Here is a 15,230-nt window from a genome sequence, read left to right as displayed (position 1 = left end):
TGGATGCTGAGGTAAAAGGAGGTTGTGCACACTGCGGGCCACCCTATCTGATCTAATACTAGAGATACCAAAGGTGCTAATGTAAGAAGTGTTTTCTTACACTGCTATCCCCCATACCTATCTGATCTAATACTATAGATACCAGAGGTGCTCAAGTAAGAAGAGGCTGCTCACACTGCTGTCCACACTGTTTATCTGATCTAATACTAGAGATACCGTAAGAAGACTTTTCTCACATTACTGTCCACCCTACCTATCTGATCTAATACTATAGATACCAGAGGTGTTGACGTAAGAAGAGGCTGCTCACACTGCTGTCCACACTGTTTATCTGATCGAATACTAGAGATACCAGCTGATGTAAGAAGAGTTTTCTTACATTGCTGTCCACCCTACCTATCTGATCTAGTACTATAGATACCAGAGGTGCTGAGGTAAGAAGAGGCTGCTCACACTGCTGTCCACACTGTTTATCTGATCTAATACTGGAGATACCAGCTGATGTAAGAAGAGTTTTCTCACATTGCTGTCCACCCTAACTATGTGATCTAATACTATAGATACTAGAGGTGCTGAGTTAAGAAGAGACTGCTCTCACTGCTGTCCACTCTGTCTTTCTGATCTAGCATTATGGTGGACTTTAGTCTAATCCAGCACTGATAACTCCTTCAATCTTAAGGTGTTGGAAAATGGAGCAGTTATATAAGGAAATTATATGTTTTGTTTACAGTACATCGGTTTAGCAGACTCTGAATGACCCAACAAATTGGAAGGCAAATCTGGAGATATAATCCGGCTTCTCCAGTCTGTCTGGTTAATTTAAAAGCTATTGTTAAAAAAATCATCCTATGATACAGATGGCGGGTGTTGTCTCTCGATTCACTAAGGGCTTGTATATTCTTAAGCCATTACCTAACTTGCAATACAAATATAAGGTAGAATATGTAGGTTAAGCAAGCTTGGGAATAGATGATAAATCTTCATTGATAAGTGGATTAATTTACATGACATATGTTCGGAGTTCCGCCTGCGGAGCTGTTTCCATTCAATTCATAGTTTCATAGTCTTTAAGGTTGAATTTATATTAGAGGAAAAATTCCTTCTTGACTCCGCATACAGTTATCAGACTAGTTCCTTGGATCAACGCCCCATCACAATATATACTGCCCATAACACTTAACCCCTTCATGACAGGGCAATTTTCCATTTTTGTTTTTTGCTCCCCTTCTTCCAAGAGCTGTAACTTTTTTATTTTTTAGTCAATTTTGCCATATGAGGGCTTGTTTTTTGTGGGACGAGTTCTACTTTTAAATGAAACCATATAAGTCTATTGGAAACAGGCAAAAAAAATCCTAGTGCGGAAAAATTGCAAAAAAGTGTGATTGCATAATTGTTTTTGGAATATTTTATTCACCGTGTTCACTATATGGTAAAGCTGATGTGTCGGTGTGATGCCTCATGTTAATACGAGTTCGTAGACACCAAACATGTATAGGTTTACTTTTATGTAACAAGTTTAAAAAAAACAACCAGAAATTTGTCCAAAAAAAAGTGGCACACTTTTTGCGCCATTTTGCACGCCCCATAGCGTTCCCATTTTTCGGGATCTATGCCTCAGTGATGGCTTATTTTTTGCATCTTGCACTGATGTTTTAATGGTACCATTTTTGTGCAGATGCTAATTTTTGATCTTCTGTTATTGCATTTTGCGCAAAATTTACTAGGACCAAAAAAAATGTAATTTTGCTGTTTGGAATTTTTTGACTCTACGCTGTTTATGGATCAGGTTAATTAATTTTATATTTTGATAGATCGGGCGTTTCTGAACGCGGCGATACCAAACGTGTGTATATTTTTTATTTTTTGTTGTTTAATTTTCATCGGGGCGAATGGGGGGGAGATGTGAACTTTTAGGTTTTTTGTATTTTTTTTAAAATTTTTTAAGACAAAATAAAAAACAAAATAAAAAACAAGGAGAGCTACTGTGTCCATCAGATATATCCAGCTGCGGTATACAGGATGAGTTCAATCACCTGTCCCAGTTGTGCAGCAGGCACAATTCTGTAAACAGCGTTTTCAGAGGCCAGCGGTCCGAGGTGGCTGTATACGATCCTCCACGTCCCGCCACGTGGTGTCTCACTGCAGTAGCCGGGCCTCCACGCGTCCCTCCACGTGGTGTCTCACTGCAGTAACAGGGGATTCCCCGGCCCAGCTGACTGGTGTGTAAGCCTCAGCTGATGAGAGTTCTCCGCACTCTCATGTGCGTGTGTACACACTCCTCCACGATCACTGATGGGTCAGCTGCAGATCTACTGCATGTTCCAACAGGAGTGTATATATGGTGCCAACAAAAACAAAACTGCAGATCTGCCCGCGCCCTTAACCACACACCCAGCGCTCGGCTCTATTGAAAAGCTGAAAAGAATAAATTATAATATCACTGGCTTTATTAACAACACGTTTCAGAGGCAGTCTGCCTCCTTCATCAGGTGCCAGTGTGCCGCCCCCATGCCAGCAGTCGGGCTGCTCGGATCCAGACCCGCAGTGTGGCTTGAGGGGTTCCTCCGGACCCGGGGGTTGCGCGGACACTTCAAATAAAAGGGGACGTTTTTGTACGGGATTTGCCGTAAACACTCTGTGATTCCACCCATGGTGTGTTGTGAGGTGTGGCACCACCGCTGCTGTTGTGGGGCACCCGGGGGCGATGAGATGGCAGCTGGATGTTAACTCCTCCATGGGTAGGGACGGTTGCCCCTGCGCCCAGTGTCTCTGTGCTGAGGATGGTGACTGCGGGGGCCGGCACGCCCGGTCAGACCGGGAAGTTTTAGTTTACTCACAATTGAATGAATCACATGAGTCCAATGGAAAACCAAGGTGCTGGTGGCCGGCCGCCGCGGTTGGGTGTACTCTGGTCCCTCACCTGAGGTGATGGTCTGTGTCACTTTCCCCTGCACTGTGCTCTTAGTGTGTGGACTTCCCGGTGTGGAACACGGGAGTCCGCTCCCGGTACTTTCGTTGGGAATCGTGCCCGCTGACGCTTACCCTTGGGATCTACGGGCCCTGGCGGATGCCCTATCCCCCGCGGTGGGTGGTTGTCTTCTTTTGGGACTTTGGTTGGGAGAGGACCTGTAATCCTGTCTTCAATTGGTTAATTAACAAAGCCGGTTCTTCCGGTCTCTGCTTCAGGGTCCAAGTACCCCCTCTGTACACAGTTTCCGGGTCGGTTCTCCGGTGTCGATACCGGCGGGCTACAACCCTGCCCCGGTCCACCTCGGATCTCCGGCAGCCGTCTTCCCATCTCCTGCCAGACACAGATCACCGTCTGCCACCTAGCCAGCACGCCGGGGCTCCAACCCCGACGCCTTTCCTTTCTAATTTCCGCTTCACTTTCTCCTCTCCTTTCTCACTCTGACTTGAACTTGAACAAGACTTGAACTACTTCTTTTCCCGCCCTGGGTTCTCTAGACCCCTAGGTGGGCGTTATTCCTGCCCACTGGTGTGCCTGTCTTACCCTGGGGGGGTGATCAGGGTTTTGTTGGCTGGTGTAACCCTTTGAGGTAAGGTGTTGTGCGGGGGCCTATTCTGTGTGACCACCTGGCGGCGCCAGGGCGTCACACCAGCACAAGTAACAGGTAATTGTAAGACAAACTTATACACTCCATGTCAGTCAATCAATCAATCAACTAAATTCTAGGTGAATTTAATCGTGCAAAACTGCATATATAAATAAAAATAAAACGTAGATTAAAATCACATTCACAGTCCAAAAACAAGTAATAGATGCACCAAATATCACAGCATTAATTAATTACATTAATATGAACCACTAAGGTGAAAATAATAAAATAAAAAGTAATAAAAAACACACTTTGATAAATCTATAAAATTGCGTGTAAAAATATGTGGAAAGAAAAAAAATATATACAGTATACACATACATACACATATATACCCATACACCCACATACACAAATATTTACATACATACACATATATACACACATACAGTATATATATATATATATATATATATATATATATATATATATATATATATATATATATATATACACAGTGGAAACTTGGATTAATCCAAGGTTCCACTGTATATATATATACTTACAGAGAATATGACAAACTGTGGAAGGAGAAGCGCAATAGGGTCTTACCAAAATTAATGGAAAGGAGATTAAATGTGAACGCTCACCTATAGAGGTTGTGCCATTTACAACCCCTATACCAGCAAGGTATGCTTTTCAGGAGTCTCAGCTCACCTCATCAGGACAACAAATGAAAGAACAGAAATGCTGCTCTCTCGCTACAGCTGCTTGTCTGTCAGTTCTAACCGAAACTACGTCATGTTAACAAAAGAAGTCATGACATGACCTGTCTCTACCATGGCAAAGGGAAAGGCGATTTCCCTGCCGAGGACATTGAAATTGTGCTGTCACATTTTGACAGAGTGATCTATGGAATTAACAGGCGCGGGTGGATCGCGGATCCACCTGCGCCTGTTAGTCACACATGTCTGCTGTTCAAATCAGCAGACATGTGCAGGGATCGCCGCCGGCTCACCATTGCAGTTGGCGGTGATTACCCCAACATGATTAAGGACATACCAGTAAGTCCTAGGCTGTAAAGGGGTTAATATTATATTTTTCAAGAAAGGCATCCAGACCCCTCTTGCATTTTAGCAGCGAATCAACCATTATTAGATCATGTGGCAGTATGTTACATAGTCTCACTACTCTTACAGTAAAGAATCTGCATCTGTGATTATGATTAAACCTTCTTGTAGATGTAGGGGATGCCCGTTTGTCCCTGTTGCAGGCCTAGGTGGAAAAAGATTATTGGAAAGATCTTTGAACTATCCTCTCATGCATCTGATCACCCCTAAGCCTTTTTTTACCAAACTGGATAACCTCAAGTTTAATAACTTGTCTTGGTATTGCAGCCCACCCATTTCTATAACAATCTTGGTTGTTCTTCTCTTGGTTCAGCTATGTCCTTCTTGTACACCGGAGACCAAAAATTTATACAGCAGTTTAAGTGTCAGCTCACTAATGAGTTGTATAAAGGCAAAACTTTGTTCTCATCATAAGCATCTATGCCTCTTTTAATGCATCCCATTATTTTATTAGCCTTGGCAGCAGCTGCCTGACACTGGTCACTAAAGTTTAATTTGCCATCCACCATTTACCCAAGTAATTTCCAGTGACAGTTTTGCCCATTGTTTTACAACTTAGTACATTATTTTACATTTTATTTCCTCTGCCCAAGGATATGACCTTTCATTTATCCAAATTAAACTTCAATTATCCTTTATCAACCCAAGGCTCCAGCTTACATAAATACTTCTATAATATTAAATTATACAGATTACCTGTGTTGATTACCATCCAGAATTTAGTTTAATCGGCAAATATTGAAATTCTACTCTGTATGCCCTCTACAAAGTCATTAATAAATATGCTATAAAGAAGAGGGCCCAATACCGACCCTTGTGGGACCCACTGTTAACTGTGACCCAAATGTGTTTCATTAATAACCACTCCTTGTTTACTATCACTGATCCAATTGTTAACACAGTTAGCTATTATTCTCATTTTATATGCCAATCTTTTGTGTGGCATTGTATCAAATGCCTTTGAATTTCCATATAGACAACACCCACTGCATTTCTCTGGTCCAGTCTGGAACTTACCTTCTCATAGAAGCTGATCAGATTAGTTTGACAGGACTGATCCCTCATAAACCGATGTTGGGTCATGAATAGAGATGGGCAAACCTGCACATTTTGGAGCTTGGCGGGTCCAGTCGCACTTACAAAAAAAATCTGGTTTGGGAAACCAGAACATTGGCTGTAAAATAGTGGTAGAAAGGGCTAGGGGGGTTGTAAAGCAGGACAGTTATAGTTACTAAATCCCCGCGCAGCTGTCACACTACTTCTGGGTCCAATAATTATCTCTCATACATACTCACTGCTTCCCCTGCCCACCGTTAGTCCTGGCATCTGTGATTGGTTGAAGACCGCTCGCTCACCCTGTGTGACAGTATCTGTGATTGGCTGCAGTCAGACTGCACCCCCAGCCTGTGTGACAGCGTCTGTGATTGGTTGCAGTAAGACCGCGCCCCCACCCTGTGTGACAGCGTCTGTGATTGGTTGCAGTAAGACCGCGCCCCCACCCTGTGTGACAGCGTTTGTGATTGGTTGCAGTAAGACCGTGCCCCCACCCTGTGTGACAGCGTCTGTGATTGGTTGGAATCATACACACTGTCTGCATCCCTATAATGATGTAGAAATAAATAAATAAAAATATTAGCACAGGGCCCCCCGAGATTGTGATATCCAGTGCAGCTAAAACATACGGCTACAGGCTGCAGCCCCCAGCTGTGCACTTATCTTGGTTGTGTTTCAAAATTAGAGGCTTTTTAAAAATTATTTAAATACATTTATTGCTTTATCTGCGCTGGGTATCACAATATGAGGTGGACTCTACACAAATTTTTTTATTTATTTATTTTTACACCACTTTATGGACTACTATAGAGATGCACATAGTGTGTGTGATTCAAACCAATCACAGACGCTGTCACAGAAAAAGGGGGCACGATCTGACTGCAACCAATCACAGACACCGGGACTGATGGTGGGCGGGGGAAGCAGTGAATATGTATGAGAGTTAATTATCGGCCCCGAAGCAGTGATAAAGGTCGGTAAGTATAACGGTCTGTCTATGCACTTTATTCCTGCTGTACTCGGGGTGTATTCTTTTTTGCCTTTTATATACTTCTAACCATGAGTGATGATTTTAATGTAAAATCGATTTTATACTATAACAATACCATACCACTTTTTCTTACAATCCACATACAATTTTATTAGTCACACAGTAATCAGGATAAATTCTAGATCAAACACATAAAAATGTTATCTTCGGAGATAAGTAGAACACCAAGGAAGAATAAGAATCTTCTTGGGACCATTCCGATGAAGAGCCTTTAGTAGAATTGCAACGTGCATGATAGGAAGGTCAGATATCAGCTCCCAAAAAGATTTTTAAATGGACCAAAAGCCGCATAGGAAAATGGGTCATAAAATAATGAGAACATCGATGCAAGTCCTAGAAAAAGAAAACATTTAAAAAAATAAATAAATAATAATAAATAAATGAATAAATAAATGAAATGTGTGATTGCTGTGAGTAAAGGCGGCATTACACGCTACGATATATCTGACAATCTGTCGTCGGGGTCACGGATTCCGTGACGCACATCCGGCATCGTTTGCGACGTCGTTGCATGTGACACCTACGAGCGACCCTGAACGATCGCAAATAGGTTGAAAATTGTTGATCGTTGACACGTCGTTCACTTTCAAAATATTGTTTGTCATTTGGAACGCAGCAGACATATTGGTACGTGTGACACCCTGCCAACGACGAACAACATTCAAACGACCTCCTTGGTCAAACAATATATCGCTGAACGAGTTTGCGTCGCTTGTGCGATCGTTAAGTGTGACCGCTAATAAACGACCTATGTGCGATCTCGGCAAATCGTAACTATGATCTGGGCGTGTCACGTCGCTCATGAGATTGTCAGATATATCGTAGCGTGTAACGCCGCCTTTAGACTTTTGGTTTCCTAGTTTTTCTATTTGGGTGGGTTTAACCACTCCTGTCCCTGCCCTCCCATGGGGTAGGGATGACCGGTATTAGAGAAGGACTGGTCAGGAACAGGGCTACGCTGGCAGTCCAGACCTCTTCACCATCAAAAGTACCTCTGGGATAAGGGCCAGCTAGGGCTGCCTAGCCTGAGGGCCAGTCTAGGAATTCTGGTTATCTCCTTATACTTCATGACACTATACTAAACTATTTTAAAGTATTGGCTAAATTAATGATGTAGTAACATAGAAGTCACTGTGGTGTCCGATAGCCCCTGGCTGCTTTAACCCATTAGCACCCTGCCATCCCATCACAAAACAAGGAGTGATGGGCATTGGACATGACTGCCTTTCGGCTCCTAAGCACTTTTCCATATTCCTGTCTTGTAGCTAAGAAGTTAAACTGAGGCAAAAAGAGCTAACTCTGATCTCAGGAGTTACTTTCAGGAGCCAACCGGATGACACAGCCGGCATATGTGCTGTATGGAGAGGGCTCAACATTTCTGCTGTACATATGTATATATATATGTATATATATATATATATATATATATGTATATATATATACATATCATGTGGCTTGTGAAGGGGGCTAAGCTGGCAGAAAACCCTTTTAATGTGGGATATGTTAATTCCATTAATGTGCACTAGAACTTACCAGACAGACTATTTACACACACTAAATTGCATCCATTGCTACAGCATTTCATGTTTTCACCACAATTTTCATCGATGTAACATGTATTTTCAGAGGCTTGTAGACATGGATTATTTGAGGCGACTTCAGGACACCCTGTAGAAAGAGGGAAAAAAATGATCAGTTCCTACCTTGACTCCCTCTTACCTTTCTGATGATTCATTACACATACTGTACATATGTATTGTACGCACATACAGAAAAGCATAAATAGGATACAAACATACACTTAACACATGCATAAACCCAATTAGATTTTTGTGAGGCACTTGTTTAGACACGCAGAAGATTGTTTTTTTTAATTCCCCTTTCCAGATCCAGTTTTAATGACTACAACTTTTTTAATTTTTACTTAAAGGGGTATTCTCAAGTTCGTAATAGATAACTTTACGACCATTGGGCCTCTGACTGGGGGATAAGTTCATGATCATTGGGACTCCCACAGGGGGATCACTTCACGATCGTTGAGACTTGCACTAGGGGTAACTTTACAGTCATTGAGGCTCCCACTGGGAATAATGTCACAATCAATGGGACTGCCACTGCGGGATAACTTCATGACCAATGAGACACTGATGAGGGGATAACTTTACGATCGTTGGAACTCCCACTGGGGGATAAATTCACAATTGTTGGGACTCCCACAGGGGATAACTTCATGACCGTTGGGACTCCCACTGGGGGATAACTTTACGACCAATGGGACACTGACTGGGGGATAACTTTGTGATTATTGGACCTCCCACTGGGGGATAACTTCACAATCAGTGAGACTTGCACTGGGGGGGGTAACTTCACAGTCATTGAGGCTCCCACTGGCTACAATGCCATGATCAATGGAACTCCACAGGGGGATCACTTCATAATCGTTGGGAGACCCACTGGGGGATAATGTCACGACCGATGGGACACTGACTGGGGGATAACATCATGATCATTGGAACTCCCACTAGGGGATAACTTCATGATCATTGAGACTTCCACTAGTAGGGGATTACTTCACAGTCATTTAGACTTCCACTTCACGATCGTTGGGAGTCCCACTCGGGATAATGTCACTACAATTGGGACAACTACTAGGGGATAAGTGAATGGTCGTTGGGACTACAACTGCTGGGAACATTAATTTTGAGTTCAGAGGTTGTGAGGAGTCAGTGGGAATGGAGTGGTGGTCAATAATTTACCCTGCAGCTCCCATAAATCTTATTGAGATCTCCCAGATATATAAGTTCTGTGCTCGGCTGGTCTTCGGCACTCCGTTAAGAATCGGTGAAGTAGCATTGTAGATAATTGACTATCGATCCAGTCACAGAAGAATCTAGACCCCGGTTCTTAGGATGCCAGCAGTTGGACCACCAGCGATAAGGAGGTTATTGCCTGTCCAGTGGATAAGGGATAACTTACGAAAAAAAATTGTAGGTTTTTTAGTGGGGATTTTGGCAAAAATGTAATATATAAAAATTACATTTGCTTTCATTTTTAGTTATATGTTCAATCAAGAAAAAATATAACAATCAGGCCATTTTTTTCACGCAGTTTACCTATCACTTTAAATAATCTGTTAACTATATTGTACCAGTTGTTACAATTATGAGGCTGCTAAATATATCCATGTTATCAAGAGTCTCCATCCATATTAGAGAGCTGTCAGCTGTATGATCGCTCGGCTAACATCTATCTTCGATGACTCTTCTGTATACAGGAATGCTCTGCCCGGCTGAATTCTCTATGAAAAAGCTCCATGCCAAACAAAAGTGATTGGTCATGGAAAATACTTCTCTCCCATTACAATATCTATTGGGGGACTAGTCTAATCTGTATAGCGGTCTATACTGATTTTTTATATTTATTTTTAAAAGTATATAAAAAATGGGATTATCATTTTTTTCTATTTTTTTGGGGAAAAATAAAATAACTTATTTTACCCCTTATATGCAGATATATACACATGTACTGATATGTAGAGATGTATTTATATGCACAAGTATGCCTGTAAAGAAGAAGAATACCATTTAGATCTCTAGGTTGGCTTACATGAGCAATGATTATCTCTTCCAAGAGAATCAGATTGATTATAGTAATGATATTATGCTCAAACTCTATTACCTTCTCTCCCCTTAAAGCATCTATTGAGAAAGAGTCAAATATGTACGGGGTCTAACAGAGTTTTTTTGTTCTATTTTTTTGTAGTTTTATAGGGAAAAATAAAATGACTTATTTTTCTCATAATATGCAGGTATATACAGATGTACTGATATGTAGAAATGTATTTCTCTGTACCAGCATGCCTGTAAAGAAGAAAAATACTATTTAGATCTTTAGGCAGAGAAAATTCTTGTATGCTTATATTTGTAGTTACTACTAAAGTTTGTGCCCTCTATGCTAGAGGTTCTGAGTTCTGCATCTGTCTGCCACTGTATCTACATACCCATTCATCCATAGATCCATCCATACATCAATGTTCTTACCTAATCTTCTCATTACAAATCCTGATGGGTAACCAGTGATAAGAAAGAAGAGGAGCAGGCTTAGCACAGAAGACTTCCTCTAGCCATTGAGATGGTTTTTGCCTGCCTGTCACCTACATTTATTCATCAGTACCTGCTTATAGTTAATAATTGTGTAGTTTTATATAGAAAAATAAAATGACTTATTTTACCCCTTATATGTAGGTATATACAGATGTACTGATATGTAGAAATGCATTTACAGTATATATATTAGTGTGCCTGTAAAGAAGAAGTATACAATTTAGATCTTTAGGCAGAGAATATTAATGTATGCCTATATTTGTAGCTACTGCTAAAGTTTTTGTCTTCCATGTTAGATGTTATCCATCCATCCATCAATCTACCCATCCATCAATCTACCCATCCATCCATCCATCCATCCATCCACCCATCCATCCATCCATCCATCTACCCATCCATCCATCCATCTACCCATCCATCAATCTACCCATCCATCCATCCATCCACCCATCCATCCATCCATCTACCCATCCATCCATCCATCTACCCATCCATCAATCTACCCATCCATCCATCCACCCACCCATCCATCCATCCATCTACCCATCCATCCATCCATCTACCCATCCATCCATCTGCCCATCCATCCATCCATCCACCCATCCATCAATCTACCCATCCATCCATCCATCCATCCACCCACCCATCCATCCATCCATCTACCCATCCATCCATCCATCTACCCATCCATCCATCCGTCCATCCATCCATCTGCCCATCCATCCATCTGCCTGCCTGCCCGTCCGTCCGTCCGTCCGTCCGTCCATCCATCCATCCATCCATCCATCCATCCACCCATCTACCCATCCATCCATTCATCTACCCATCCATCTGCCCATCCATCCATCCGTCCATCCATCCATCTGCCTGCCCATCCATCCATCCATCCATCCATCCATCCATCCGCCCATCCATCCGCCCATCCATCCGCCCATCCGCCCATCCGCCCGCCCGCCCATCCATCCATCCATCTTCTTACCTAATTTTCTCAGTACAAATCCTGATGTGAAACCAGTGATAAGAAAGAAGCACAAGAGATTTCATTTTGCCACTGAGATATTTTTGCCTGCCTTACACCTAAATTTATACATCGGTACCTGCTTATAGTTTAGGAATTTTTTGTAGTTTTTTTATGGAAAAATAAAATGACTTATTGTACCCATAATATCCTAGTACATTCACATGTACTGGTATGTAGAGATGTATTTCTACGTACTAGTATGCCTGTAAAGAAGAAGAATGAAGAATGCCATTTAGATCTTTAGGCAGAGAACATTTTTTTATATGCTTATATTTGTAGCTACTGCTAAATTTGTTGCCTTCTGTGCTAGAGGTCCTGAGTTCTGCATCTATCTTCCTGTCTATCTAAATACCCATCCATCCATCTAGTCGTCCATGCATCCATCCATCCATAAATACATCAATGTTCTTACCTGATCTTCTCATTACAAATACTGATGTGAAACCAGTTATAAGAAAGAAGAGGAGCAGGCTTAGTACAGGAGACTTCCACTAGCCACTGAGATGATTTTGCCTGCCTCACATCTACATTCACAAGCCAGTACCTACTTATAGTTTAGGAGATTTTTGTAGTTTTGTATGGAAAAATAAAATATGTATTTTACCCATTATATGAAGGTAAAGTATATGCAGATGTAAAGGAATGTAGAAATGTATTTATATGTCACAGTATGCCTGTAAATAAGAAGAATACCATTTAGATCTTTAGGTAGAGAAAATTCTTGTATGCTTATATTTGTAACTACTGCTAAAGGCTAAAGGTTTTGTTTTACATACTAGAGGTTCTGAGTTCAGCATCTGTCTGATTGGTTATATACATACCCATCCATATATTTATCCATTAATCCATCCATCAAACTATGCATCAATGTTCTTACTTAATGTGTACACTGGTACCTGTTTATACTTTAATTTTTTGGGAGTTTTATATGGAAAAATAAAATAACTTATTTTAGCCATAATATTCACGTATATATAGATGTACTGGTATGTAGAGATGTATTTCTCTGTACCAGTATGCCTGTAAAGAAGAAGAATTCCATTATTTAGATCTTTAGGCAGAGAAAAGTTTAGTATGTTTATATTTGTAGCTACGGCTAAAGTTTTTGCCTTTCATGCTAGAGGTCCTGCGTTCTGCATCTGTCTGCCTGTCTATCTACATATCCATCCATCCATCCATCTTCTTACCTGATCTTCTCATTATGAATCCTGATGTGAAACCAGTGATGAGAAAGAAAAGAAGCAGGCTTAGCACAGAAGACTTCATCTTGCCGCAAATGTTTTTGCCTGCTTCACATCTACATTTATACACCGATACCTGCTTATAGTTTAGGAGTTGCCTGCTTATCTTTGTTCTTTTCACATAATAGTCTCTTTATTTTTCTTAGGATATTGCTCAATAGAATAAAACACAGTCATAACAAGGAGAAACAAGAAAGTTTAGAAGGATTAGTTAAGGTTCTATTGTTTAGACATTAAAAGTCATTAGAATTGCAAATGAAAACAAGGCTTGGGAACTCCCATCTTGCTTTTGTAGACAAGTCAACACTCAGCTTTCCTGTTTCCCTAGATGCCCCTGTACACATTGGATTATTTATTACGTATGGATTGCCTTAAATTTCCCTCAACACTATTTTTGGCATTGGCATATGGAATTTCTTCTAATCCTAATCTGTTTGTTCTAGGGGGGAATAATTTACCGGACGTGTCTAGAAGTGATATACTCCTGGATTTCTATGGATTGGTTGAGAGAAATAGCTGTAGGGCAAAGAATCTAAAGATTTTGGGCACTTCAAGCATCTGTTCACCTGGTGTCATGGCGTCCATTAATAATAATACGTTAGAACAAAATAGTGATTAACAAATGCTACTGACTTATGAGAAGGTTACTAAACCTATATGTTACGGGGGGCTGTCTGATTATAAAAACCAAAGGGATATCAGACAGTCAGGGTCCACCGTGCAAAGTCTCTGCTGCAGACTATGGCAGAGGATAAGGGGTATCTTGTACTACGGAAGCAGTACTGACACTGATATGTCTCAGGGACACTAGAGCCAATCACAGCGTGTACTGTTAAAATCACAGCGACTACCGTATTTAGCATTAACGTAAAAGGGATAGGTTAATGAGTGAGAAAGAGTATATAAGTGTGCCGCTGTAAATAGTAGTAGCACAAGTGCAGAGTGCAATACCTCTGTTAAACTCACAGAGGAATATAATTAGAAAATAAAGCAATTCCTCCCTTACTCGGAGGGTGTGCGGTATGGTCTCTGTTAATGATCACAGAGACAAAAGCAGTGAGTGTGAAATGGCACCTACCTAGGTCTGTTCCTCTAGTGGTGCCAGGAGACGGACAGCAGCGTAAGCCGCACAAAGCTCCTACCTGCGTTCGCTCCACTAGTGTGCGAGGACACGAACCACTAGATATGGCACCTGCCTAGGTCCGCTCCACTAGTGGTGCAAAAGAGACGAACAGCAGCGTAAGCCGCACAAAGCTCCTACCTGCGTTCGCTCCACTAGTGTGCGAGGACACGAACCACTAGATATGGAACCTGCTTAGGTCCGCTCCACTAGTGGTGCAAAAGAGACGGACAGCAGCATAAGCCGCACAAAGCTCCTACCTATGTTCGCTCTCCTAGTGTGCGAGGATACGAACAACTGCCAGACACAGTATAAGGAACGTTACCCTAGCGGCAACGTCCACTTATGAGTAGAATCACAAGGCCCAGCCGGAACATGTGCCTCAGGCACCTGCCTATGTCCGCTCCACTAAGATGTAAGGATACGGACCGCAGATGAAGCTGTAAGGTACAAGAACGCTACCCTGCCGGTAGCACTCACCTAGCATAGACATAGAGATGCCTAGAGGGACGTGCACAGAGCGTCTACTCTTATGCATGAACCAAGAGGACTGAGCGCTGGGCGGCGTGCGTCAGGGTCTTATATAGACTCTGTGCCTCATCCAAGATGGAGGACACCAGAGCCAATCCGCTGCCAGAACGACAGCAATGACGTCACGCTGGCCTATCACCGAGCAAAGCGTCACAAGCACATGACCAGCGACCAATCGGCATAGAAGGTGTCAGAGACATGTGACCACGTGTCACAAGCACATGACCAGCGACCAATCGGCATAGAAGGTGTCAGAGACATGTGACCACGTGTCACAAGCACATGACCAGCGGCTAATCAGCTTAGAAGGTGTCAGAGACATGTGACCTTGTGTCAGCGATGATATCACCCGCACATGTGCAATGGCTCCAAGATAGGACTTAGTCTCCAGCGCTTGCACATGTGCAGTAGCAAGAAATCCGA

At 42.0% G+C, this 15,230-nt stretch overlaps 2 protein-coding genes across 2 annotated transcripts in view; both read right to left on the bottom strand.

The window, feature by feature from the left end:
• Positions 1 to 2,288, bottom strand: part of LOC142258067 (acyl-coenzyme A thioesterase THEM4-like) — a 106,382-nt gene extending 104,094 nt beyond the window's left edge. Inside the window, exon 1 of the mRNA XM_075330513.1 lies at positions 2,034 to 2,288. The gene's annotated coding sequence lies outside the window, so the exon portion shown is untranslated. The remainder of the gene's footprint in view (positions 1 to 2,033) is intronic.
• Positions 2,289 to 6,854: 4,566 nt separating this feature from the next.
• LOC142257883 (waprin-Lio1-like) lies at positions 6,855 to 13,276 on the bottom strand. Its single transcript, XM_075330154.1, has 3 exons — positions 13,103 to 13,276; positions 8,325 to 8,459; positions 6,855 to 7,124 (listed from the first exon to the last, which is right to left on the bottom strand). The coding sequence occupies exons 1-3, from the start codon at positions 13,179 to 13,181 to the stop codon at positions 7,042 to 7,044; spliced, it is 297 nt and encodes a 98-aa protein (XP_075186269.1). The 5' UTR covers positions 13,182 to 13,276; the 3' UTR covers positions 6,855 to 7,041.
• Between the last annotated feature and the right edge of the window lie 1,954 nt (positions 13,277 to 15,230).

This window comes from Anomaloglossus baeobatrachus, chromosome 12, assembly GCF_048569485.1.
Source record: "Anomaloglossus baeobatrachus isolate aAnoBae1 chromosome 12, aAnoBae1.hap1, whole genome shotgun sequence".
NCBI lineage: Eukaryota > Metazoa > Chordata > Amphibia > Anura > Aromobatidae > Anomaloglossus > Anomaloglossus baeobatrachus.
This window is presented reverse-complemented; position numbering and strand designations above follow the sequence as displayed.